A 23,952-nucleotide genomic window follows, 5' to 3' on the forward strand; every position below is an offset into this window, starting at 1 on the left:
GTTCTTAAAGAACAATGGGGTAAAGCACTACACGTCCGCCCCATACCATCCCGCCACCAATGGATTGGCTGAAAGGTTTGTCCAGACCTTCAAGAAGGCCATAAAGGCCATGGGTAATGAAGACATAAAACTTCAGCACAAGGTGGATAACTTCTTATTCGCATACAGGAATGCAACATATATGGTTACCAACCAAACTCCCGCCATGATGTTCTTCAATAGAAACCTAAGATGCCGGCTAGATTTGGTCAAGCCCAACATCCGAAGGGACGTGGAGAACCGGCAGTTTCAAGGCATGAATGAAAGGCCAACTAGGGCCTTCCAGATAGGCCAACAGGTTTTGGCCCGGGACTACCGTACCGAGAAATGGCAGCCTGGAACTATCTGCACACGACTAGGACCACTGATGTATACTGTGGACATCGGAGAAAGCATAATAAGGCGCCATGCTGACCAAATCATAAAGTCATCCGAAAAGGGAACCTACACCACCACTCTATACATCTAACGATGAAGTAGAGATACCCATATCTACCTCCGATCCGGTGATACTGGAACCCGATGAACCCGACACTGGCATTCAAGCCGAATCAGCCTTGCCAGAAGAACCTACTACACCACCAGAAACTACTACACCCCCGAGGCGTTATCCGGACCGAGTCAGGAAGTCTCCTGAGAGACTAACTTATAATTAATTAATTACAGCAATGTATATTATTTTGCATATAACATGTAATTAATAATTACTTAAAATATGATGTACTGGTTAGCTAAAAGGGGAGGAATTGTGGTGTATGTGCCTTTAAGAGCCCCAGGTGTGCGTAATGCCGGTAATTGCCACTTGGGCTATATAAGCCTGTGTATTGTGTATATCCTTTAGAAGCCCCCCCCAGACTTGCTTAGTAAATACCTATGAACCAACTCCTGTCTTCAGTGTCTTTATCTACACACGGACACTACAACCACTTGTACTGTATGCGAGTGGAGTGGTTTTTGTCAACCTTAATAAACACTGTACGGGTGAGCCCGAAAACACTGTCCGTGTTCAAATCTGCCCTCAGTCATCCCTATCGTCCAGAACTTGTAGTAAGGGGGTTTGCGTGCTCGCTACGGGCGGGGCGAAACCACTTACAATAATTGGCGATTGCGGCAGGGGCCATAGGAAATTGGCCACCGCAAAAACCGCTTACAAGCCCTCACCAGAACTGAAAAATAGATGGGTATTTTAGTAAGGTTGAAGGTGGCAGGAGAAGTTGAGAAGGCTGTTAATAAAGCGTACAGGATCGTTGGCTTTATAAATAGAGTACAAAAGCAAGGGAAACTCACCACGGCAAGCTATTTGTCGCCTGGTGGAGGACAAAGCAATTTTAATTGCCGGTCTAGCTCCCATCCTGAACAGGCATGAGGAGGGCGCAGATAGGTGAAGGCTTCTGCAAAACCTAGTTAAGGTAAGAAAAATCAGCCAGATTTCCTGCTTCTGACCATTATCCAGTGATCCTAGCCTGTTGACACTTACTATCTAGGTTCATACATGAAGAGTTGCCACTTCACTGAGGTACCTAGTGCCCATAGAATTATATCTCAGCGAGGGTCAGGAGACGAGTGGAGAAAATTTGCAAAAAGTCTTACACATCCAAAATAAACACATAGCTAACAATTTTTAAAAAAGGATTAGGCCTAGGTTATCATTTTGTTAAAACTCATTTGCTAGATTATTACTTTTCACTTCTTGTCCCTCTAGGAGTTTTCTCAATTCTGCGTGTTTCACTCTGAGATTCAGATGTTGCAATAGCTCAAGGGATTGTCCATAAATTGAGAAAAAACAACAACAGCAACAACTTGTATTTATATAGCGCCTTTGACATAGTAAAACATCCCAAGGCATTTCACAGGAGTATTATAAAACAAAAAATTTTACGCCGAGCCACATAAGGAGAAAATAGGGCAGGTGACCAAAACCTTGGTCAAAGAGGTAGTTTTTAAGGAGCGTCTTAAAGGAGGAAAGAGAGGTAGAGAGGCGGAGAGGGTTAGGCAGGGAATTCTAGAGCTTAGGGCCTAGGCAACAGAAGGCACGGCCACCAATGGTTGAGCGATTATAATCAGGGATGCTCAAGAGGGCAGAATTAGAGGAGTGCAGATATCTCAGGGGGTTGTGGAGCTGTGGAGATTACAGAGATAGGGAGGGGGGTTGCGGGGGGTGCGAAGCCGTGGAGGGATTTGAAAATAAGGATGGGAATTTTGAAATCGAGGCATTGCTTAACCAGGAGCCAATGTAGGTCAGCGAGCACAGGGGTGATGGTGAACAGGACTTGGTGCGAGTTAGGACACGGGCAGCCGAGTTTTGGATGACCTCAAGTTTACGTAGGGTAGAATGTGGGAGGCCAGCCAGGAGTGAGTTGGAATAGTCAAGTCAAGAAGTAACAAAGGCTTGGATGAGGGTTTCAGCAGCGGATGAGCTGAGGCAGGGCGGAGACGGGCGATGTTATGGAGGTGGAAATAGGCGGTCTTAGTTATGTTGCAGATATGTGGTCGGAAGCTCATTTCAGGGTCAAATATGATACCAAGGTTGCGAACAGTGTGGTTCAGCCTCAGACAGGTGTTAGGGAGAGGGATGGAGTCAGTGGCTAGGGAACGGAGTTTGTGGCGGGGACCGAAAACAATGGTTTTGGTCTTCCCAATATTTAATTGGAGAAAATTTCTGCTCATCCAGAACTGGATGTTGGACAAGCAGTCTGACAATTAGAGACCATGGAGTGGTCGAGAGAAGTGGTGGTGAGGTAGAGCTGGGTGTTGTCAGCGTACATGTGGAAACTGATGCTGTGTTTTCGGATGATGTCGTCAAGGGGCAGCATGCAGATGAGAAATAGGAGGGGGCCAAGGATAGATCTTTGGGCGACACCAGAGGTAATGGTGCGGGAGCGGGAAGAGAAGCCGTTGCAGGTGATTCTCTGGCTACGATTAGATAGTTAAGAATGGAACCAGGCGAGTGCAGTCCCACCGAGCTGGATGACGGTGGAGAGGCATTGGAGAAGGATGGAGTGGTCAACTATGTCAAATGTTACAGACAAGTCAAGAAGGACGAGGAGGGATAGTTTACCTTTGTCACAGTCACAAAGGATGTCATTTGTGACTTTGATGAGAGCCGTTTCGGCACTGTGACTGGGGCGGAAATCTGATTGGAGGCATTCAAACATGGAGTTGCGAGAAAGATGGGCACAGATTTGGGAGGCGACAACACGTTCAAGGACTTTGGAGAGAAAAGGGAAGTTGGAGATGGGGCGGTAGTTTGCAAGGACGGAGGGGTCAAGGGTTGTTTTTTTGAGGAGAGTAAGAAAAGAAAGACTTGCATTTATATAGCACCTTTCATGACCACCGGATGTACCAAAGCACTTTACAGCCAATGAAGTACTTTTGGAGTGTAGTCACTGTTGTAATGTGGGAAACGCACGAGAGGGGTGATGACGGCAGATTTGAAGGAGAGGGGGACAGTACCTGAGGAGAGTGAACCGTTAAAAATGTCAGCTAACATGGGAGTCAGAAAAGGAAGTTGGGTGGTCAGCAGTTTAGCGGGAACAAGGTTGAAGGAGCAGGAAGTGGGTTTCATGGACAAAATGAGCGCAGAGATGTCATGAGGGGAGATCAGAGAGAAACTGGAGAAAGATGTGAGTTCAGGGCAAGGGCAGGGGGGAGCCTTAGAGGAAGTTTGGCCTGCTGAGCTAGGGGAAGGAAGGGAAGTGAGCAATTTTGGCAGACGAGAGCAGGACTTTAAGTGATTCAGCCAGATCTGGTGGTGAGTGGCTAAACCAGTCGTCCACCATATCCATTCAAGTCTGCATCCCTTGGACTTAAGGGAGTGAAGATGAGGGCCGTATCAGGAGGAACAGCCAGAGTGAGTGTCATTGTTTTAATAGGGCATCAAACATGGTGATAAGGGTGTGGTTGAGCAGGTTGGTAGCTGCAGAAATGTCGTGGTAAATAGAGGGCCAAAGGCTGGACTGTTGGGATTCATAAGTGCAGTTGTAAGAGAGTTGGGAGAGAGTTTGAGAGTTTTTTCCAGGGGCGGACACAGAAGGAAGTAGGGTTGGTGTAGGGTGGCGGGGGGGGCAGTGGTAGGGGGCTGTGGGAGAGCGATACGAGTAAGTGGTCAGAAATGGCCTTATCTGCGATTGACACGATGAGGTTGAGGGGGTGGCCGTGAATATGGGTTGGGGAGTTTACATGGAGGGAGAGATTAAGGGAGGATAGGAGGCTAGTGAACTCAGAGAGAGAGCATGATGAATTCGGATGGAGGTTGAAATCAACGAGGATGAGAAGTCACTCGGTGCAGAGGCTGAGGGAGGAAAGCAATGAAGATATCTCGGTAATTAAATTTTTATGGTACTTGGGTGGGCGGTAGAGAACGAGAATTTAAAAAAAACACACAAGAATGAATTTAAAGAAATGAGAAGGTAACAGCAAGATCCCACAAATAGCAAATGAATGGCCAGTTAATTTACTTTTGGTGATGTTGGCTGTGGGATAAATATTGGTTAGCACACCAGAAGAACTCTGCTGGTATTTGTCAAGTGGTACCATGAGTTTGTTTACTTCCACCCTCCATGTTGCCCTAATTTATTCCCCATCATCCCCACTCCCATGGAATGGAAGCAGCTGCAACAACTAACCATTCGTTAGTGTCAGATTGGCTCAGTGTTACCATACTTGCCCCTGAGGCAAACGGTTGTGGGTTCAAGCCCTATTTCAGGACCTGAGCTTCAAATCCAGGCTGACACTTCTGTGGTGGGGGTACAGAGCTTAGGGGGATCAAAAATTATGGCTTTGTTCTTCTCAATGTTTAACTGGAGGAAATTTCAGTTCACCCAGGACTGGATGCACAATGGCAGTGGAGGGGTTGAGAGAGATGGTGGTGAGGCAGAGCTGGGTGTCATCAGCGTATATGTGGAAGCTGACCCTATATCTGCGTGATCTCACCAAGAGGGAGCATGAAGACGAGGAAGAGCACTGTAACATTTGCATATTGAATTATCATTGGCCCGCAGGCATCTGTAAGGAATACCTATTATATTCACATGTGATCACATGCTGAGTTGTCATTGGCCTGCAGGCATCTGTAAGGACTGCTATGGTTTAGAAGACCCAGGGGTCCTGACTCCATTTTGTCCACACGGTGCTGTACTGCTGTGAATCAGCACAGACCTGATGCTTCATTAAAAGAGTTTAAATTGTAATACTCCGTTGTCCTGCAATTTATTATTTTTATACAAAGTGTGCAAAACAAGACAAGCAGGGGCTAAGGATAGCGTCGGGGGACTTCAGAGGCATCGGTACAGGCGCAGGAAGAGAAGCCATTGCAGCAGATTCTCAGGCTACACTTGGATAAGAGTGGAACCGGGCGAGGGCAGTGCCACTGAGCTGGACAATGGAGGAGAGATGTTGGAGGAGGATGGAGTGGTGCAACGTGTCAAAGGCAGGAGACAGGTCGAGAAGGAGGGATAGTGCACTTGTCATTTGTGACTTTGATGAGGGCTGTTTTATTGCTGTGGAGTGGTTCAAACATGGAGTTGCGAGAAAGATGGGCACGGATTTGGGAGGCGATCACTATGTTCAAGGACTTTGGAGAGGAAAGGGAGGCTTGAGGTGGGATTGTACTTTGCATGGACAGAGAGGTGGGTGGGTGACGATGGCAGAGGCAGCTCCCGAGGAGAGTGAGCAAGGGTAGTTGGCTGGTCAGCAGTTTAGAGGTGAAGGGAGCAGGAGAAGAGCGCACGGTAAGTGAATTCCAACTATGTCCACGACCTGGACTCCTCTGTGCGCTTCTTGTACGGGGTGTAATATGTTGACGTTCCCTAATTTCTCCATGTGTCGTGAAGAGGAAATGAGGTAATCGGGAAATCGGCACGGAAGTGAAGACACCGACGGCTCCAAACCCCACAGCGCGAACTGCCGGTGCGCCGTCGGAAGTGACGTTTTTGCCGAGGCAAGATGGCGGACCCGGACGAGGATTTGATGCTTTTCAGCGTCAGCGACCTGCCGGCGAGGGGCTACGGCCTGATGGAGGAGATCCGGCGACAGGGCAAGCTGTGCGATGTGACCCTGCGGGTAAGGCGCGGGGAACGGGACAGGCTGAGGTAGAGGAACCCGCTCCATGGGTGAGAGGAGCTGTGGGCATCGGGAGGAGAAGGGATTCCCGATCCCCCTCCCTCCCTATCTCCCTCCCCCCTTCCCTATCTCCCTCCCCCATCCTCCCTCCATCTCCCTCTCCCCCCCCACCTCCCTCCCTCCCCATCTTCCTCTTTCTCCCTCCCTCCCTCCCCCCATCTTCCTCTTTCTCCCTCCCTCCCCCCCATCTTCCTCTCCCTCCCTCCCTCCCCATCTTCCTCTTTCTCCCTCCCTCCCCATCTTCCTCTTTCTCCCTCCCTCCCCATCTTCCTCTTTCTCCCTCCCTCCCCATCTTCTCTTTCTCCCTCCCTCCCCATCTTCCTCTTTCTCCCTCCCTCCCCATCTTCCTCTTTCTCCCTCCCTCCCCATCTCCCTCTTTCTCCCTCCCTCCCCATCTCCCTCTCCCCCCCCCCGATCTCCCTCCACCCCCCCCCCCGATCTCACTCCCTCTCCCCCCACCCCGATCTCACTCCCTCTCCCCCCACCCCGATCTCCCCTCTTTCCCCCCCCCACGATCTCCCTCCTCCACCCCCCCGATCTCCCTCTTCGCCCCCCCCGATCTCCCTCTTCGCCCCCCCGATCTCCCTCTTCGCCCTCTCCCTCTTCGCCCTCTCCCTCTTCGCCCTCTCCCTCTTTCGCCCCCCCCGATCTCCCTCTTCGCCCCCCCGATCTCCCTCTCCTCTTCGCCCCCCCGATCTCCCTCTCCCTCTTCGCCCCCCCCGATCTCCCTCTCCCTCTTCGCCCCCCCCGATCTCCCTCTTCGCCCCCCCCGATCTCCCTCTTCGCCCCCCCGATCTCCCTCTTCGCCCCCCCCGATCTCCCTCTTCGCCCCCCCGATCTCCCCTTCGCCCCCCCGATCTCCCTCTTCGCCCCCCCGATCTCCCTCTTCGCCCCCCCGATCTCCCTCTTCGCCCCCCCGATCTCCCTCTTCGCCCCCCCGATCTCCCTCTTCGCCCCCCCGATCTCCCTCTTCGCCCCCCCGATCTCCCTCTTCGCCCCCCCGATCTCCCTCTTTCGCCCCCCCGATCTCCCTCCTCTCGCCCCCCCGATCTCCCTCTTCGCCCCCCCGATCTCCCTCTTCGCCCCCCCGATCTCCCTCTTCGCCCCCCCGATCTCCCTCTTCGCCCCCCCGATCTCCCTCTTCGCCCCCCCGATCTCCCTCTTCGCCCCCCCGATCTCCCTCTTCGCCCCCCCGATCTCCCTCTTCGCCCCCCCGATCTCCCTCTTCGCCCCCCCGATCTCCCTCTTCGCCCCCCCGATCGTCCCTCTTCGCCCCCCCGATCTCCCTCTTCGCCCCCCCGATCTCCCTCTTCGCCCCCCCGATCTCCCTCTTCGCCCCCCCGATCTCCCTCTTCGCCCCCCCGATCTCCCTCTTCGCCCCCCCGATCTCCCTCTTCGCCCCCCCCGATCTCCCTCTTCGCCCCCCCGATCTCCCTCTTCGCCCCCCCGATCTCCCTCTTCGCCCCCCCGATCTCCCTCTTCGCCCCCCCGATCTCCCTCTTCGCCCCCCCGATCTCCCTCTTCGCCCCCCCGATCTCCCTCCTTCGCCCCCCCGATCTCCCTCTTCGCCCCCCCGATCTCCCTCTTCGCCCCCCCCGATCTCCCTCTTCGCCCCCCCGATCTCCCTCTTCGCCCCCCCGATCTCCCTCTTCGCCCCCCCGATCTCCCTCTTCGCCCCCCCGATCTCCCTCTTCGCCCCCCCGATCTCCCTCTTCGCCCCCCCGATCTCCCTCTTCGCCCCCCCGATCTCCCTCTTCGCCCCCCCGATCTCCCTCTTCGCCCCCCCGATCTCCCTCTTCGCCCCCCCGATCTCCCTCTTCGCCCCCCCGATCTCCCTCTTCGCCCCCCCGATCTCCCTCTTCGCCCCCCCGATCTCCCTCTTCGCCCCCCCGATCTCCCTCTTCGCCCCCCCGATCTCCCTCTTCGCCCCCCGATCTCCCTCTTCGCCCCCCCGATCTCCCTCTTCGCCCCCCCGATCTCCCTCTTCGCCCCCCCGATCTCCCTCTTCGCCCCCCCGATCTCCCTCTTCGCCCCCCCGATCTCCCTCTTCGCCCCCCCGATCTCCCTCTTCGCCCCCCCGATCTCCCTCTTCGCCCCCCCGATCTCCCTCTTCGCCCCCCCGATCTCCCTCTTCGCCCCCCCGATCTCCCTCTTCGCCCCCCGATCTCCCTCTTCGCCCCCCCGATCTCCCTCTTCGCCCCCCCGATCTCCCTCTTCGCCCCCCCGATCTCCCTCTTCGCCCCCCCGATCTCCCTCTTCGCCCCCCCCGATCTCCCTCTTCGCCCCCCCGATCTCCCTCTTCGCCCCCCCCGATCTCCCTCTTCGCCCCCCCGATCTCCCTCTTCGCCCCCCGATCTCCCTCTTCGCCCCCCCGATCTCCCTCTTCGCCCCCCCGATCTCCCTCTTCGCCCCCCCGATCTCCCTCTTCGCCCCCCCGATCTCCCTCTTCGCCCCCCCGATCTCCCTCTTCGCCCCCCCGATCTCCCTCTTCGCCCCCCCGATCTCCCTCTTCGCCCCCCCGATCTCCCTCTTCGCCCCCCCGATCTCCCTCTTCGCCCCCCCGATCTCCCTCTTCGCCCCCCCGATCTCCCTCTTCGCCCCCCCGATCTCCCTCTTCGCCCCCCCGATCTCCCTCTTCGCCCCCCCGATCTCCCTCTTCGCCCCCCCGATCTCCCTCTTCGCCCCCCCCGATCTCCCTCTTCGCCCCCCCCGATCTCCCTCTTCGCCCCCCCGATCTCCCTCTTCGCCCCCCCGATCTCCCTCTTCGCCCCCCCGATCTCCCTCTTCGCCCCCCCGATCTCCCTCTTCGCCCCCCCGATCTCCCTCTTCGCCCCCCCGATCTCCCTCTTCGCCCCCCCGATCTCCCTCTTCGCCCCCCCGATCTCCCTCTTCGCCCCCCCGATCTCCCTCTTCGCCCCCCCGATCTCCCTCTTCGCCCCCCCGATCTCCCTCTTCGCCCCCCCGATCTCCCTCTTCGCCCCCCCGATCTCCCTCTTCGCCCCCCCGATCTCCCTCTTCGCCCCCCCGATCTCCCTCTTCGCCCCCCCGATCTCCCTCTTCGCCCCCCCGATCTCCCTCTTCGCCCCCCCGATCTCCCTCTTCGCCCCCCCGATCTCCCTCTTCGCCCCCCCGATCTCCCTCTTCGCCCCCCCGATCTCCCTCTTCGCCCCCCCGATCTCCCTCTTCGCCCCCCCGATCTCCCTCTTCGCCCCCCCGATCTCCCTCTTCGCCCCCCCGATCTCCCTCTTCGCCCCCCCGATCTCCCTCTTCGCCCCCCCGATCTCCCTCTTCGCCCCCCCGATCTCCCTCTTCGCCCCCCCCGATCTCCCTCTTCGCCCCCCCGATCTCCCTCTTCGCCCCCCCGATCTCCCTCTTCGCCCCCCCGATCTCCCTCTTCGCCCCCCCGATCTCCCTCTTCGCCCCCCCGATCTCCCTCTTCGCCCCCCCGATCTCCCTCTTCGCCCCCCCGATCTCCCTCTTCGCCCCCCCGATCTCCCTCTTCGCCCCCCCGATCTCCCTCTTCGTTCTTCGCCCCCCCGATCTCCCTCTTCGCCCCCCCGATCTCCCTCTTCGCCCCCCCCGATCTCCCTCTTCGCCCCCCCGATCTCCCTCCTTCGCCCCCCCGATCTCCCTCTTCGCCCCCCCGATCTCCCTCTTCGCCCCCCCGATCTCCCTCTTCGCCCCCCCGATCTCCCTCTTCGCCCCCCCGATCTCCCTCTTCGCCCCCCCGATCTCCCTCTTCGCCCCCCCGATCTCCTCTTCGCCCCCCCGATCTCCCTCTTCGCCCCCCCGATCTCCCTCTTCGCCCCCCCGATCTCCCTCTTCGCCCCCCCGATCTCCCTCTTCGCCCCCCCGATCTCCCTCTTCGCCCCCCCGATCTCCCTCTTCGCCCCCCCGATCTCCCTCTTCGCCCCCCCGATCTCCCTCTTCGCCCCCCCGATCTCCCTCTTCGCCCCCCCGATCTCCTCTTCGCCCCCCCGATCTTCCTCTTCGCCCCCCGATCTCCCTCTTCGCCCCCCCGATCTCCCTCTTCGCCCCCCCGATCTCCCTCTTCGCCCCCCCGATCTCCCTCTTCGCCCCCCCGATCTCCCTCTTCGCCCCCCCGATCTCCCTCTTCGCCCCCCCGATCTCCCTCTTCGCCCCCCGATCTCCCTCTTCGCCCCCCCGATCTCCCTCTTCGCCCCCCCGATCTCCCTCTTCGCCCCCCCGATCTCCCTCTTCGCCCCCCCGATCTCCCTCTTCGCCCCCCCCGATCTCCCTCTTCGCCCCCCCGATCTCCCTCTTCGCCCCCCCGATCTCCCTCTTCGCCCCCCCGATCTCCCTCTTCGCCCCCCCGATCTCCCTCTTCGCCCCCCCGATCTCCCTCTTCGCCCCCCCGATCTCCCTCTTCGCCCCCCCCGATCTCCCTCTTCGCCCCCCCGATCTCCCTCTTCGCCCCCCCGATCTCCCTCTTCGCCCCCCCGATCTCCCTCTTCGCCCCCCCGATCTCCCTCTTCGCCCCCCCGATCTCCCTCTTCGCCCCCCCGATCTCCCTCTTCGCCCCCCCGATCTCCCTCTTCGCCCCCCCGATCTCCCTCTTCGCCCCCCCGATCTCCCTCTTCGCCCCCCCGATCTCCCTCTTCGCCCCCCGATCTCCTCTTCGCCCCCCCGATCTCCCTCTTCGCCCCCCCGATCTCCCTCTTCGCCCCCCCGATCTCCCTCTTCGCCCCCCCGATCTCCCTCTTCGCCCCCCCGATCTCCCTCTTCGCCCCCCCGATCTCCCTCTTCGCCCCCCCGATCTCCCTTCGCCCCCCCCGATCTCCCTCTTCGCCCCCCCGATCTCCCTCTTCGCCCCCCCGATCTCCCTCTTCGCCCCCCCGATCTCCCTCTTCGCCCCCCCGATCTCCCTCTTCGCCCCCCCGATCTCCCTCTTCGCCCCCCCGATCTCCCTCTTCGCCCCCCGATCTCCCTCTTCGCCCCCCCGATCTCCCTCTTCGCCCCCCGATCTCCCTCTTCGCCCCCCCCGATCTCCCTCTTCGCCCCCCCGATCTCCCTCTTCGCCCCCCGATCTCCCTCTTCGCCCCCCCGATCTCCCTCTTCGCCCCCCCGATCTCCCTCTTCGCCCCCCGATCTCCCTCTTCGCCCCCCCGATCTCCCTCTTCGCCCCCCCGATCTCCCTCTTCGCCCCCCCGATCTCCCTCTTCGCCCCCCCGATCTCCCTCTTCGCCCCCCCGATCTCCCTCTTCGCCCCCCCGATCTCCCTCTTCGCCCCCCCGATCTCCCTCTTCGCCCCCCCGATCTCCCTCTTCGCCCCCCCGATCTCCCTCTTCGCCCCCCCGATCTCCCTCTTCGCCCCCCCGATCTCCCTCTTCGCCCCCCCGATCTCCCTCTTCGCCCCCCGATCTCCCTCTTCGCCCCCCCGATCTCCCTCTTCGCCCCCCCGATCTCCCTCTTCGCCCCCCCGATCTCCCTCTTCGCCCCCCCGATCTCCCTCTTCGCCCCCCCGATCTCCCTCTTCGCCCCCCCGATCTCCCTCTTCGCCCCCCCGATCTCCCTCTTCGCCCCCCCGATCTCCCTCTCTCTTCGCCCCCCCGATCTCCCTCTTCGCCCCCCGATCTCCCTCTTCGCCCCCCCGATCTCCCTCTTCGCCCCCCCGATCTCCCTCTTCGCCCCCCCGATCTCCCTCTTCGCCCCCCCGATCTCCCTCTTCGCCCCCCCGATCTCCCTCTTCGCCCCCCCGATCTCCCTCTTCGCCCCCCCGATCTCCCTCTTCGCCCCCCCGATCTCCCTCTTCGCCCCCCCGATCTCCCTCTTCGCCCCCCCGATCTCCCTCTTCGCCCCCCCCGATCTCCCTCTTCGCCCCCCCGATCTCCCTCTTCGCCCCCCCGATCTCCCTCTTCGCCCCCCCGATCTCCCTCTTCGCCCCCCCGATCTCCCTCTTCGCCCCCCCGATCTCCCTCTTCGCCCCCCCGATCTCCCTCTTCGCCCCCCCGATCTCCCTCTTCGCCCCCCCGATCTCCCTCTTCGCCCCCCCGATCTCCCTCTTCGCCCCCCCGATCTCCCTCTTCGCCCCCCGATCTCCCTCTTCGCCCCCCCGATCTCCCTCTTCGCCCCCCCGATCTCCCTCTTCGCCCCCCCGATCTCCCTCTTCGCCCCCCCGATCTCCCTCTTCGCCGATCCTCTCGCCCCGATCTCCCTCTTCGCCCCCCCGATCTCCCTCTTCGCCCCCCCGATCTCCCTCTTCGTCTCGCCCCCCGATCTCCCTCTTCGCCCCCCCGATCTCCCTCTTCGCCCCCCCGATCTCCCTCTTCGCCCCCCCGATCTCCCTCTTCGCCCCCCGATCTCTTCGCCCCGATCTCCCTCTTCGCCCCCCCGATCTCCCTCTTCGACCCCCCGATCTCCCTCTTCGACCCCCCGATCTCCCTCTTCGACCCCCCGATCTCCCTCTTCGACCCCCCGATCTCCCTCTTCGACCCCCCGATCTCCCTCTTCGACCCCCCGATCTCCCTCTTCGACCCCCGATCTCCCTCTTCGACCCCCCGATCTCCCTCTTCGACCCCCCGATCTCCCTCTTCGACCCCCCGATCTCCCTCTTCGACCCCCCGATCTCCCTCTTCGACCCCCCGATCTCCCTCTTCGACCCCCCGATCTCCCTCTTCGACCCCCCGATCTCCCTCTTCGACCCCCCGATCTCCCTCTTCGACCCCCCGATCTCCCTCTTCGACCCCCGATCTCCCTCTTCGACCCCCCGATCTCCCTCTTCGACCCCCCGATCTCCCTCTTCGACCCCCCGATCTCCCTCTTCGACCCCCCGATCTCCCTCTTCGACCCCCCGATCTCCCTCTTCGACCCCCCGATCTCCCTCTTCGACCCCCCGATCTCCCTCTTCGACCCCCCGATCTCCCTCTTCGACCCCCCGATCTCCCTCTTCGACCCCCCGATCTCCCTCTTCGACCCCCCGATCTCCCTCTTCGACCCCCCGATCTCCCTCTTCGACCCCCCGATCTCCCTCTTCGACCCCCCGATCTCCCTCTTCGACCCCCCGATCTCCCTCTTCGACCCCCCGATCTCCCTCTTCGACCCCCCGATCTCCCTCTTCGACCCCCCGATCTCCCTCTTCGACCCCCCGATCTCCCTCTTCGACCCCCCGATCTCCCTCTTCGACCCCCCGATCTCCCTCTTCGACCCCCCCGATCTCCCTCTTCGACCCCCCGATCTCCCTCTTCGACCCCCCGATCTCCCTCTTCGACCCCCCGATCTCCCTCTTCGACCCCCCGATCTCCCTCTTCGACCCCCCGATCTCCCTCTTCGACCCCCCGATCTCCCCTCTTCGACCCCCCGATCTCCCTCTTCGACCCCCCGATCTCCTCTTCGACCCCCCGATCTCCCTCTTCGACCCCCGATCTCCCTCTTCGACCCCCCGATCTCCCTCTTCGACCCCCCGATCTCCCTCTTCGACCCCCCGATCTCCCTCTTCGACCCCCCGATCTCCCTCTTCGACCCCCCGATCTCCCTCTTCGACCCCCCGATCTCCCTCTTCGACCCCCCGATCTCCCTCTTCGACCCCCCGATCTCCCTCTTCGACCCCCCGATCTCCCTCTTCGACCCCCCGATCTCCCTCTTCGACCCCCCGATCTCCCTCTTCGACCCCCCGATCTCCCTCTTCGACCCCCCGATCTCCCTCTTCGACCCCCCGATCTCCCTCTTCGACCCCCCGATCTCCCTCTTCGACCCCCCGATCTCCCTCTTCGACCCCCCGATCTCCCTCTTCGACCCCCCGATCTCCCTCTTCGACCCCCCGATCTCCCTCTTCGACCCCCCGATCTCCCTCTTCGACCCCCCGATCTCCCTCTTCGACCCCCCGATCTCCCTCTTCGACCCCCCGATCTCCCTCTTCGACCCCCCGATCTCCCTCTTCGACCCCCCGATCTCCCTCTTCGACCCCCCGATCTCCCTCTTCGACCCCCGATCTCCCTCTTCGACCCCCCGATCTCCCTCTTCGACCCCCCGATCTCCCTCTTCGACCCCCCGATCTCCCTCTTCGACCCCCCGATCTCCCTCTTCGACCCCCCGATCTCCCTCTTCGACCCCCCGATCTCCCTCTTCGACCCCCCGATCTCCCTCTTCGACCCCCCGATCTCCCTCTTCGACCCCCCGATCTCCCTCTTCGACGATCGACCCCCCGATCCCCTCTTCGACCCCCCTTTCCCTCTTACGACCCCCTCGATCTCCTCTTTCCGACCCCAGCCGATCTCCCTCTTCGACCCCCCGATCTCGCCGTCTTCGACCCCCCGATCTTCCCTCTTCGACCCCCCGATCTCCCTCTCGACCCCCCGATCTCCCTCTTCGAACCCCCCGATCTCCCTCTTCGACCCCCCGATCTCCCTCTTCGACCCCCCGATCTCCCTCTTCGACCCCCCGATCTCCCTCTTCGACCCCCCGATCTCCCTCTTCGACCCCACCGATCTCCCTCTTCGACCCCCGATCTCCCTCTTCGACCCCCCGATCTCCCTCTTCGACCCCCCGATCTCCCTCTTCGACCCCCCGATCTCCCTCTTCGACCCCCCGATCTCCCTCTTCGACCCCCCGATCTCCCTCTTCGACCCCCCGATCTCCCTCTTCGACCCCCCGATCTCCCTCTTCGACCCCCCGATCTCCCTCTTCGACCCCCCGATCTCCCTCTTCGACCCCCCGATCTCCCTCTTCGACCCCCCGATCTCCCTCTTCGACCCCCCGATCTCCCTCTTCGACCCCCCGATCTCCCTCTTCGACCCCCCGATCTCCCTCTTCGACCCCCCGATCTCCCTCTTCGACCCCCCGATCTCCCTCTTCGACCCCCCGATCTCCCTCTTCGACCCCCCGATCTCCCTCTTCGACCCCCCGATCTCCCTCTTCGACCCCCCGATCTCCCTCTTCGACCCCCCGATCTCCCTCTTCGACCCCCCCCGATCTCCCTCTTCGACCCCCCGATCTCCCTCTTCGACCCCCCGATCTCCCTCTTCGACCCCCCGATCTCCCTCTTCGACCCCCCGATCTCCCTCTTCGACCCCCCGATCTCCCTCTTCGACCCCCCGATCTCCCTCTTCGACCCCCCGATCTCCCTCTTCGACCCCCCGATCTCCCTCTTCGACCCCCCGATCTCCCTCTTCGACCCCCCGATCTCCCTCTTCCGACCCCCCGATCTCCCTCTTCGACCCCCCGATCTCCCTCTTCGACCCCCCCGATCTCCCTCTTCGACCCCCCGATCTCCCTCTTCGACCCCCCGATCTCCCTCTTCGACCCCCCGATCTCCCTCTTCGACCCCCCGATCTCCTCTCGACCCCCGATCTCCCTCTTCGACCCCCCGATCTCCCTCTTCGACCCCCGATCTCCCTCTTCGACCCCCCCCGATCTCCTCTTCGACCCCCCCCGATCTCCCTCTTCGACCCCCCCCGATCTCCCTCTTCGACCCCCCCCGATCTCCCCTCTTCGACCCCCCCCCGATCTCCCTCTTCGACCCCCCCCGATCTCCCTCTTCGACCCCCCCCGATCTCCCTCTTCGACCCCCCCCGATCTCCCTCTTCGACCCCCCCCCCGATCTCCCTCTTCGACCCCCCCCGATCTCCCTCTTCGACCCCCCCCCGATCTCCCTCTTCGACCCCCCCCGATCTCCCTCTTCGACCCCCCCCCCGATCTCCCTCTTCGCCCCCCCCCGATCTCCCTCTTCGCCCCCCCCCGATCTCCCTCTTCGCCCCCCCCCGATCTCCCTCTTCGCCCCCCCCGATCTCCCTCTTCGCCCCCCCCGATCTCCCTCTTCGCCCCCCCCCGATCTCCCTCTTCGCCCCCCCCGATCTCCCTCTTCGCCCCCCCCGATCTCCCTCTTCGCCCCCCCCCGATCTCCCTCTTCGCCCCCCCCGATCTCCCTCTTCGCCCCCCCGATCTCCCTCTTCGCCCCCCCCCGATCTCCCTCTTCGCCCCCCCCGATCTCCCTCTTCGCCCCCCCCGATCTCCCTCTTCGCCCCCCCCGATCTCCCTCTTCGCCCCCCCCGATCTCCCTCTTCGCCCCCCCCGATCTCCTCTTCGCCCCCCCGATCTCCCTCTTCGCCCCCCCCCGATCTCCCTCTTCGCCCCCCCCGATCTCCCTCTTCGCCCCCCCCGATCTCCCTCTTCGCCCCCCCCGATCTCCCTCTTCGCCCCCCCGATCTCCCTCTTCGCCCCCCCCCCGATCTCCCCTCTTCGCCCCCCCCGATCTCCCTCTTCGCCCGCCCCCCCGATCTCCCTCTCCCCACCCCCCCCACGATCTCCCTCTCTCCCCCCCCGATCTCCCTCTGCCTCCCCCGATCTCCCTCTCCCCCCATCTCCCTCTTGCCCCCCCCCGATCTCCCTCTCCACCCCACCCCGATCTCCCTCTCCCCCCCCCCCACCCCACGATCTCCCTCTCCCACCCCCCCCCCCCCCCCAACGATCTCCCTCTCCCTTCAATTCAATTCAATTCAAATCGCTTTATTGGCATGACAAGTTACATCTTATGTTGCCAAAGCATCAGAAAATATTCATGTTTGTTCACAAAAATGCAGATCTATCCATACAGTGTATAAACAGATAATATCCCTGAGTGTATAAATATATACTTTCATATAATTTATATATACTCTTTTCCTTTATTTACTGGTTGTCCCTCTGTTTATGGCAAGCTGTAACATAGTGCGCCGCGAGTGTTATGCAATTTCTCTCTTCCCCGAGTAGGTATGGGAGTTTTTGGGTCGTCATTCAAATTTCTGAATTCCGGGCATATTTTTGTGAATTTTGGGTAGAAATTCTCCCTTATGCCCTGATATTTTCTACAAGCTGTGAGGAAGTGCATCTCTGTCTCCACCACTCCCTGACTGCAGTGAGAGCATATCCTGTCCTCTCTTGGTATCCCCCCGATCTCCCTCTTTCTCCCCCCCCCCCCCCGATATCACTCTTTCCCCCCCCCGATATCACTCTTTCCCCCCCCCCGATCTCCCTCTCCCCCCCCCGATCTCCCTCTCCCCCCCCGATCTCCCTCTCCCCCCCCCGATCTCCCTCTCCCCCCCCGATCTCCCTCTCCCCCCCCGATCTCCCTCTCCCCCCCCCGATCTCCCTCTCCCCCCCCCGATCTCCCTCTCCCCCCCCGATCTCCCTCTCCCCCCCCGATCTCCCTCTCCCCCCCCCGATCTCCCTCTCCCCCCCCGATCTCCCTCTCCCCCCCCGATCTCCCTCTCCCCCCCGATCTCCCTCTCCCCCCCCGATCTCCCTCTCCCCCCCCGATCTCCCTCTCCCCCCCCCCGATCTCCCTCTCCCCCCCCCCGATCTCCCTCTCCCCCCCCCGATCTCCCTCTCCCCCCCCGATCTCCCTCTCCCCCCCCGATCTCCCTCTCCCCCCCCGATCTCCCTCTCCCCCCCCCGATCTCCCTCTCCCCCCCCCGATCCTCCCTCTCCCCCCCCGATCTCCCTCTCCCCCCCCCGATCTCCCTCTCCCCCCCCGATCTCCCTCTCCCCCCCCGATCTCCCTCTCCCCCCCCGATCTCCCTCTCCCCCCCCGATCTCCCTCTCCCCCCCCGATCTCCCTCTCCCCCCCCCGATCTCCCTCTCCCCCCCCGATCTCCCTCTCCCCCCCCCGATCTCCTCTCCCCCCCCCGATCTCCCTCTCCCCCCCCCGATCTCCCTCTCCCCCCCCGATCTCCCTCTCCCCCCCCCGATCTCCCCTCTCCCCCCCCCGATCTCCCTCTCCCCCCCCGATCTCCCTCTCACAATTCACAATTCACAATTCAAATCGCTTTATTGGCATGATAAGTTACATCTTATGTTGCCAAAGCATCAAAATACATTTATGGTTTAGCACATAAACGCAGTTCTATTCATACAGTGTATAAACAGGTATATCCCTGAGTGTATAAATATACATTCGCATTGTTTATATATATTTTTTTCTTAGTTTACTGGTTGTCCCTCTGTTCATGGCAAGCTGTAACATAGTGCGCCGCCAGTGTTATACAGCTTCTCTCCTCTCCCAGTAGGAATGGGAGTTTTTGGTTGTCATTCAGATTTCTGAAATCAGGGCATATTTGTGAGATTTTTGGTAGAAATTCTCCCTGATGCCCTGATATTTTCCACAAGCTGTGAGGAAGTGCATCTCTGTCTCCACCACTCCCTGACTGCAGTGAGAGCATATCCTGTCCTCTCTTGGCAGCCTGGTCTGCCTGTGTCTGCTTTTTCGATCGCTAGGCTATGTTCGCTAAGTCTGTACCTTGTGAAGGTTCTTCTCAGTTTGTTATCCTTTACCATGGTCAGGTAATCAGCTATGTTGTATTGTCTGTTTAGGGCCAAGTAGCAATTGAGTTTGCTTTGGGTTTTTGTTGTTTCTGCCCAATATGTCAGATATTTTTCCTTTTGCTTAGCGACGATTGTGTTGGGTCGAATTCTTTGTGTTACCCTGTCACTGTCCTGGGGCTGGTTATTGTTAGTATTGTTAGTAGTTACTTCACTGAGTCCCAGGACTAGTTGACTGAGGGTATTCTTCTTTATGGTCAGCTCTTGGCATTTCAGGGCGTCGTAGTGATAGCATTGGGGATTGCTCATTTGGAGGTGATTCCAAAATTTGGTGGCTCTTTTTTGGATAGTGATTATTAATGGATATTGGCCTAGTTCCGCCCTGCATGCATTGTTTACTGTTTTCCTTTGAGTCCGGAGGATACTTTTACAGAATTCTGCATGTAGGATCTCAATTGGGTGTTTGTCCCATTTTGCAAATTCTTGTTGAGTTAGCGGTCCCCCATACCTCACTGCCATAGAGTGCAATTGGTTCAATTACTGATTTGAAAATTTTGAGCCAAATGCTAATTGGGATTTCTATTTGGATTGATTTTTTGATGGCATAGAAAGCCTTCTTGCTTTCTCTTTCAGTTCATTCACAGCCAGTTTGAAGTTTCCCGTAGAACTGATTTTTAAGCCCAAGTATGTGTAGTTAGTGGTTTGTTCAATTTTGGTTGTTCCTACTGTGAAATTTATTTTGGGTCCCTGATGTTTGGATCTTTGCTGGAACACAAGGACTTTGGTTTTTTGGGGATTTATTGTCAGGGCCCAAGTCTGGCAGTATGACTCCAGCAGGTCCAGGTTAGGTCCAGGTTTTGCTGTAGCCCCTCTTTAGTAGGTGACAGCAGAACCAGGTCGTCTGCATAGAGGAGGAATTTAACCTTGGATTCATATAGGGTGAAGGCCGGGTGCTGTAGATTGTTCAAGTAGTTTTGCCAATCCATTTATGTAAATATTAAAGAGTGTCGGTGAGATTGGCGAGCCCTGCGTCACCCCCCGCCCCTGTGGGAAGTATTTTGTTTGTTTGTCTCCAATTTTAACTGCACATTTGTTGTTTGTATACATTGATTTAATTACATCATATGTTTTCCCTCCTACCCCACTTTCGATAAGTTTCAGGAATAAACCGTCATGCCAGATGGAGTCGAAAGCCTTCTGGAAATCTACAAAGCATGCGTAGATTTTGCTTTTGTTATGGTGAACGTGTTTGTCAATTAGGGTCTGTAGGGTGAAGATATGATCGGATGTTCTATAGTTTGGCAGGAATCCAATTTGGCTTTTACTCAAGACATTGTGCTCCTCAAGGAAGTTTATAAGTCTTTTGTTTATGATGCTACAGAATACCTTCCCCAGGTTACTGTTTACACAGATGCCTCGATAGTTGTTTGGGTCGATTTTGTCCCCACTTTTGTATATGGGCGTTATGAGTCTTTTGTTCCAGATATCAGGGAAATAACCGACACTCAGAACCAAGTTGAAGAGTTTTAGGATAGCCAGTTTCATTTTGTTGTCTGTGTGTTTAATCATCTCGTTTAGTATGCGTCTGTCCCGCAGGCTTTTCCTGGTCGCAGGTCCTTGAGTTTTTCAAGAAGTTCTTTTTCTGTTATTATGGCGTCCAGCGGGTTTTGGTTATCTTTTATGGCCATTTCTAGCTTTTCCAGTTTTTTGCATATTTGGTGTTGCTCTGGTCTTAGTGTGTTTTTCTGGTATTATTTTTCAAAGTGGTTTACCCATGTGTCCCCATTTTGAATGGCCAAATCGTCGTGTTGTTTTTTGTGTAGTGTTTTCAAGTTTTCCCAGAAACAATTGGAATCAATGGATTCCTCCATGGAGCTGAGTGTATTCTTAATATATTGCTCTTTTTTGGTTCTGAGTGTGTTTCTGTATTGTGTTAGTGTCTGACAATAAGTAAGGCGTAGTTCCTCGTTTTCTGGATGTCTGTGTTTTTGGTTTGATATTTTTCTAAGTTTTTTCCTCATGTTACGGCAATCTCGGTCAAACCATTTTTCATAGTTTTTTGTTTTGGGTTTGTTCTTGCGAGCTTTCAAGTTTGCATTTGTTGCCAAATTATCAAAAATATTGTTTAGTTTACTAACTGCCCGGTTTACGCCTTCTTTATTGTGAGTGTATATGTTATCCAGAAAGGTGTCTAAGAGAGCTTGAGTTGATGCATTGCTAATTGTTTTCTGGTATTTTTCCGTGTCGCTTTTGGCCCATCTGTACGATTTTTTGGTGTTGTACAGTTTACTGGGTTGTGTTTCTATGTTGTTTGTTTCTGTCTTTTTGAGGAACATAGTAATTTGACTGTGATCTGACAGTGTTGTTTGTGGTTTGACTGTGAATGCTCTGAAAGAGGATGGGTCTAAGTCTGTAATCATATAGTCTACTGTGCTGCAGCCAAGAGGTGAGCAATAGGTCGATCTTCCTAGGAGGTCTCCTATGAACCTACCATTGACAATGTACAGACCCAGGTTTCGACAGAGCTGTAGTAGCTGTTTTCCGTTGGTATTTGACTGCTTGTCGCAGTTATGCCTGTATGGAAGGGAAGGGATGTCAAAGTGGTTATTCCCGAAAACGTAATTGTTTCCCTGATTATTGGTGAAGTCTGGTTCTTCGCCCGTTCTTGAATTGAGGTCCCCACAGATCAACACGTTCCCCTGGGCCTGGTATTGGATAATTTCCCCCTCCATGTTGGAGAAGGTGTCCTCTTTAAAGTACGGGGAATCGATTGGAGGGATATAAAGTGCGCAAATGTAAACATCTTGGGTGTTTGAGATAATCTCCCTCTCAAGTTTGAGCCACATATGGTTTTCGCCCTTTTTTATAAATTTGATGTAATTCTTAAGTTCTGTTTTAAACCAGATCAGTATGCCTCCGGAGTCTCTGCCTTGGGTTACACTTGGTAATTTATTGGAGGGGACCACCAGCTCAGTGTACCCTTGGGGACAGCCAGTGTGTCCTTTTCCTTTATACCAAGTTTCCTGTAAAATGATAATATCTAGGTCTTTAGTTTCATCTATGAACTCTGGGGTCCTACTTTTCACTTCTCGCAGTGAAGAGCGTAGACCTTGGATATTCCAGGTCGAAATATATAAGGATTTCATGTTAAGTTTGATCTTTTACTATGATAGGTTAAAGAGTGGTACGTGTTTGTCGTGTCTAAGTGTGGAAAAAAAAGATCACATCAGTTGTCTACAAAAGTTAATACAATTTGGTTACAGTTCTTTCTATTAATTAGTCCTTGATCCATAAGGCGGAAGTAGATGCTGCTGCACATCTGCTTATTGTCTCTTAATGGATTGTTTCTGTCTGAGGTATTGCGTACGTCCTGTGCATCTCTCCCTCTGTCTGGCTGGGAGCAGTCCTATTCCCCTGTGGGACAGGAGTGGTGCAGGTCTGATATTGTTGTTTTGCATGGGGATCCTCTCTGGTCTCGGTTGGTGTGTTGGTGGTCCTTGTAGTGTTCCTGATATGTACCTCGCTGATCTCTGGTGGTCGGGGGGGGGTCCTCTTGGAGTCTGGGTATGGACCCGGTTAAAAGCGACGTCCTTCAGGGCTTTAGCAAAGATCGATATTCTTTGCCTTTGGATGTGGACGTGGTCGTAAAGACATTCCTCATCGAGGGTGGGGTGTTGGGCCAGGTGTACGTTGTGGTTTGATTCGCAGTCTCTTGCTATGCTGGCATTTATCTCATGAATTGTGTTGTTGTTGAAGTCTGTTCTCGGCAATATTGTGGAAACAGTGATTCTAGTGTTTGGAAATGTACTGCTTGCTTTCCTAATCATTGCTCTGAGCGATGTTGCTACTTCTTTCTGTTGGGTCTTTCGGTCATTTGTGCCCGTGTGTATTATTATGTGTTGGGGGGAGCCTAATCTGGCTTTGGTCAGCCATCCCATGGCTCTGTTTGTTGTTGGGCACCAGATCTTTTCTACTTTACTTCTCGGAATAGCTTTTTCTCCCATAGAAATTTCCCATTTGAGTCTATGAGTATTACGACGTCAGCCTTGTTTGCGTTTACTGTCTGGTGGCTTTCGCTTGGACTCATAGTGTGTGTGTGGCTGGGCTGGGTGTCTGGTGTGTGCGTACCTCTTGTGAGCGGCCCGCTTGTGGTTCCACGGTGGTGGGGGAAGATTGCGAATCAGTATGCTGGTCGGTCTGTGTGGCACCCCTTGTATTGTGTGTCTGTTGCTTTTGTTCCGTGTGGGAGTGCAGCCGTTCCGTCCGGCTCTGTCTTGTCTTATCTCTAGCCTCTGGTTGCTGGTCTAATGTGTTTTCTCTCCTCTATGGCTCTCTTCTTTTTCCTGCAGCTCTTTCACCTGATTCCTAAGTAGATTCACCTGGTTCTCAAGTAGCTTCAGCTCTCTCTTGTGTCTCTCCCTCTCCTGATTTTGATCGTCATTCATTTTGAGGAAGTCCTCTCTAAGTTTAACCATCTCTATCTCTAATTGATTAAATTTATCTTTTGGTTGTATCTGGCTGTGTGATCCCGGGGTATGTGTCTGGTCGGCCCTGGTAGGCTCACTCACTTCCTGGCTAGGCTGGTCGGCCCTGGAGGGCTCACTCACTTCCTGCTATGCTGCTCTTCTCTTGGTGAGCTGGGAATGGTAGGGGGACTATGTGTGGCTTCCTCCCTGGTAGTTATGCTGGGGTTTGTCAGTTGTATCGTGTGGCTGTGGTTCCCCGGGGTTAGTGTCTGGTTTGAACTGTGTGCTCGTTCCCCCCCCCCCCCCCGATCTCCCTCTCCCCCCCCGATCTCCCTCTCCCCCCCCCCGATCTCCCTCTCCCCCCCCCCCGATCTCCCTCTCCCCCCCCCCCCCCCCCGATCTCCCTCTCCCCCCCCCCCCCGATCTCCCTCTCCCCCCCCCCCGATCTCCCTCTCCCCCCCCCCCCCCCGATCTCCCTCTCCCCCCCCCCCCCGATCTCCCTCTCCCCCCCCCGATCTCCCTCTCCCCCCCCCGATCTCCCTCTCCCCCCCCGATCTCCCTCTCCCCCCCCCGATCTCCCTCTCCCCCCCCGATCTCCCTCTCCCCCCCCCCCGATCTCCCTCTCCCCCCCCCTCGATCTCCCTCTCCCCCCCCCGATCTCCCTCTCCCCCCCCCGATCTCCCTCTCCCCCCCCGATCTCCCTCTCCCCCCCCGATCTCCCTCTCCCCCCCCCGATCTCCCTCTCCCCCCCCGATCTCCCTCTCCCCCCCCGATCTCCCTCTCCCCCCCCCGATCTCCCTCTCCCCCCCCCGATCTCCCTCTCCCCCCCCCGATCTCCCTCTCCCCCCCCCCGATCTCCCTCTCCCCCCCCCCGATCTCCCTCTCCCCCCCCCGATCTCCCTCTCCCCCCCCCGATCTCCCTCTCCCCCCCCCGATCTCCCTCTCCTCCCCCCCGATCTCCCTCTCCCCCTCCCCCCCGATCTCCCTCTCCCCTCCCCCCCGATCTCCCTCTCCCCCCCCCCCCCGATCTCCTCTCCCCCCCCCCCCGATCTCCCTCTCCCCCCCCCCCCCGATC

The 23,952-nt window shown here is 58.0% G+C and overlaps 1 protein-coding gene across 1 annotated transcript in view; it reads left to right on the forward strand.

Annotated features, from left to right (window-relative positions):
- The first annotated feature begins 5,860 nt into the window (after window positions 1-5,860).
- The window catches only part of klhl18 (kelch-like family member 18), a 44,620-nt gene continuing 26,528 nt past the window's right edge, over window positions 5,861-23,952 (forward strand). Inside the window, 1 exon segment of the mRNA XM_085992567.1 lies at window positions 5,861-6,099. Within this exon segment, the coding sequence (XP_085848693.1) occupies window positions 5,983-6,099 (117 nt within the window). The 5' untranslated portion in view covers window positions 5,861-5,982.

The sequence above is a fragment of the Somniosus microcephalus genome, chromosome 7 (assembly GCF_052327205.1).
Source record: "Somniosus microcephalus isolate GS21.2 chromosome 7, FLI_Smic_1.0, whole genome shotgun sequence".
NCBI classification, from domain to species: Eukaryota; Metazoa; Chordata; class Chondrichthyes; order Squaliformes; family Somniosidae; genus Somniosus; species Somniosus microcephalus.